This window comes from Octopus bimaculoides, chromosome 25, assembly GCF_001194135.2.
Source record: "Octopus bimaculoides isolate UCB-OBI-ISO-001 chromosome 25, ASM119413v2, whole genome shotgun sequence".
In the NCBI taxonomy this organism is placed as follows: domain Eukaryota; kingdom Metazoa; phylum Mollusca; class Cephalopoda; order Octopoda; family Octopodidae; genus Octopus; species Octopus bimaculoides.
Window position 1 is genome coordinate 27,484,331 of NC_069005.1, and position 2,311 is coordinate 27,486,641.

The following is a 2,311-nucleotide window of genomic DNA, read 5'->3' on the forward strand; positions in this document are numbered from 1 at the left end:
AATCTGTCTGTCTCTCTCGTTCAATCAATCAATCTGTCTGTCTCTCTCGTTCAATCAATTAATCTGTCTCTCTCATTCAATCAATTAATCTGTCTCTCTCGTTCAATCAATCAATCTGTCTGTCTCTCTCGTTCAATCAATTAATCTGTCTCTCTCGTTCAGTCAATTGATCGATCAGTCTCTGTCTGTCTCTCTCTCTCTCTGTCCATCTCTAATTGTATGCATGCATGCATGTACGCCCATATTAATTACCCCCCCTCTCTCTCTCTCTCTGTATCCTAGTTTTAACAGTCAAACAAGCCATACCCATCATCATGGGCGCAAATATTGGAACATCAGTCACAAACACAATTGTCTCAATGGGACAGATCATAGATAAAGACGACTTCCGCCGGGCGTTCGCTGGAGCTACGATACACGATATGTTTAATTGGCTGGCAGTCTTAGTTCTACTTCCGATTGAGGCCGCAACAGGTCAGCAAATGCGTTTCGTTTATCATTTTTGTTATTGATATTTTATTATTTGTTTTTTCTTTAATCTACATATCTCAGCCATTGGACGATGGTCAAGCTGGGGCACTGCTTCGAAGGGTTTAATTGAACAGATCTTCACGAGTATTTACGCTTAAACTTCGTATTTGCTCTATCTGGTTTCTTTTTGCTGAACCAATAAGTTATGGAGACATAAACAAACCAGCACCGACTGTCGAGCGGTGATTGGACACATGCACATCTGCACACATACGTGCACGTGCGGAAGCACATGCACATACAAACACGCGCATGCACATATATGTATAGGCACACGCACACATTTGCATTCAAATTCAATGACGGCAGTGGAGCGCTAAGAGCACCATCCGAGCGTGATCGTTGCCAGGGCTGCTGATTGGCTCCCGTGCCGGTGGCACGTAATAAGCACCATTCGAGCGTGATCGTTACCAGCCTTACTGGCACTTGTGCCGGTGGCACGTGAAAAACAACATTCGAGCGAAGTAGTTGCCAGTGCCGCTGGACTGGCTCCTGTGTAGATGGCATGTAAAAAGCACCATTTGAGCGTGGCCGTTGCCAGTACTGCCTGACTGGCCCGCGTGCCGGTGGCACGTAAAAGCACCCACTACACTCTCGGAGTGGTTGGCGTTAGGAAGGGCATCCAGCTGTAGAAATTAGAATAAGCACCTGGATTAAAAGGAAATAAGTACTGGGATTGGTTCATTCGACTAAAACTCCTTCGAGATGGTGCTCTAGCATGGTCATAATCAAATGCTTGAAACAAGTAAAAGATAAGACAATTTCTTTATTTTTCTTTTTTTTTTTTTTAAATCTTTTTCAAGGATATCTTTACCATTTAACGACGGCGATGACCAAAGGGTTGGAATTAACCTCCGCGAACGACACCAACCCAGAATTACTGAAAAAAATCACCAAACCATTTACCAAAATTATTATTGAGGTAGATTATTTGCTTGCCATTTTTTTTTATCTGCAATGTTCTTCTTTTTCTCAGCTCTGTGGTGTGGCATGCTTGCATCTCCACCTTATGTCATAAGTTTAATTCTTAGCATTTAATCTGGCTATATCCGGCCCAAATATTCTGTTTTAGGTTGAATCTAGCCATATCTGTCTTCTCACACCTACCCTACAATGTCATTCTAAGAATGAACACATCCTCACAATTTCAAGGCTACGACATGATGTGGGATTGTTCCAAAACGATGTGAATAAACAAGAATCACATTTGACAGGATAATCTGAATGCTAAAGGGTTTAACTGCAACGTACTCCATTTGCGATTAACCCATCGTTTCTACTAGTTAATCTGATGTACATTCCCCAGCCATTTTTTTGCACGTAGTCGATAAAATAGAGTACCGCCAAAATAATGGATTGGCTGTGTAGTAAGTAACTTGCTTACCAACCACATAGTTCTGGGTTCAGTCCCACTGTGTGGCACCTTGGGCAAGTGTCTTCTACTATAGCCTTGGGCCGACCAAAGCCTTGAGTGGATTTGGTAGACGGAAACTGAAAGAAGCCTGTCATATATATATGTGTGTGTGTGTGTGTTTGTGTTTGTGCCCCCAACATCGCTTGACGACCGATGCTGGTGTGTTTACGTCCCCGTAACTTAGCCTTAGCGGTTCGGCAAAAGAGACCAATAGAATAAGTAGTAGGCTTACTAAGAATAAGTCCTGGGGTCAATTTGCTCGACTAAAGGCAGTGCTCCAGCATGGCCGCAGTCAAATGACTGAAACAAGTAAAAGAAAAAAGAGAGATGTAACTAGCAAAGTGTTTCACCAGAAATTCCTAACCT

The 2,311-nt window shown here is 42.8% G+C and overlaps 2 protein-coding genes across 5 annotated transcripts in view; one reads left to right on the plus strand and one right to left on the minus strand.

Annotated features, from left to right (window-relative positions):
• LOC106876469 (fibrillin-2) overlaps positions 1 to 2,311 on the minus strand; it is a 148,187-nt gene that overhangs the window by 134,894 nt on the left and 10,982 nt on the right. The gene's annotated exons all lie outside the window — the stretch shown is intronic.
• LOC106879685 (sodium-dependent phosphate transport protein 2B) overlaps positions 1 to 2,311 on the plus strand; it is a 17,697-nt gene that overhangs the window by 11,330 nt on the left and 4,056 nt on the right. For all 4 annotated transcript variants that reach the window (XM_052976785.1, XM_014929362.2, XM_052976784.1 and 1 more), the window contains 2 exons: positions 283 to 474; positions 1,335 to 1,453. In XM_052976785.1, the coding sequence (XP_052832745.1) occupies positions 283 to 474; positions 1,335 to 1,453 (311 nt within the window). The remainder of the gene's footprint in view (positions 1 to 282; positions 475 to 1,334; positions 1,454 to 2,311) is intronic.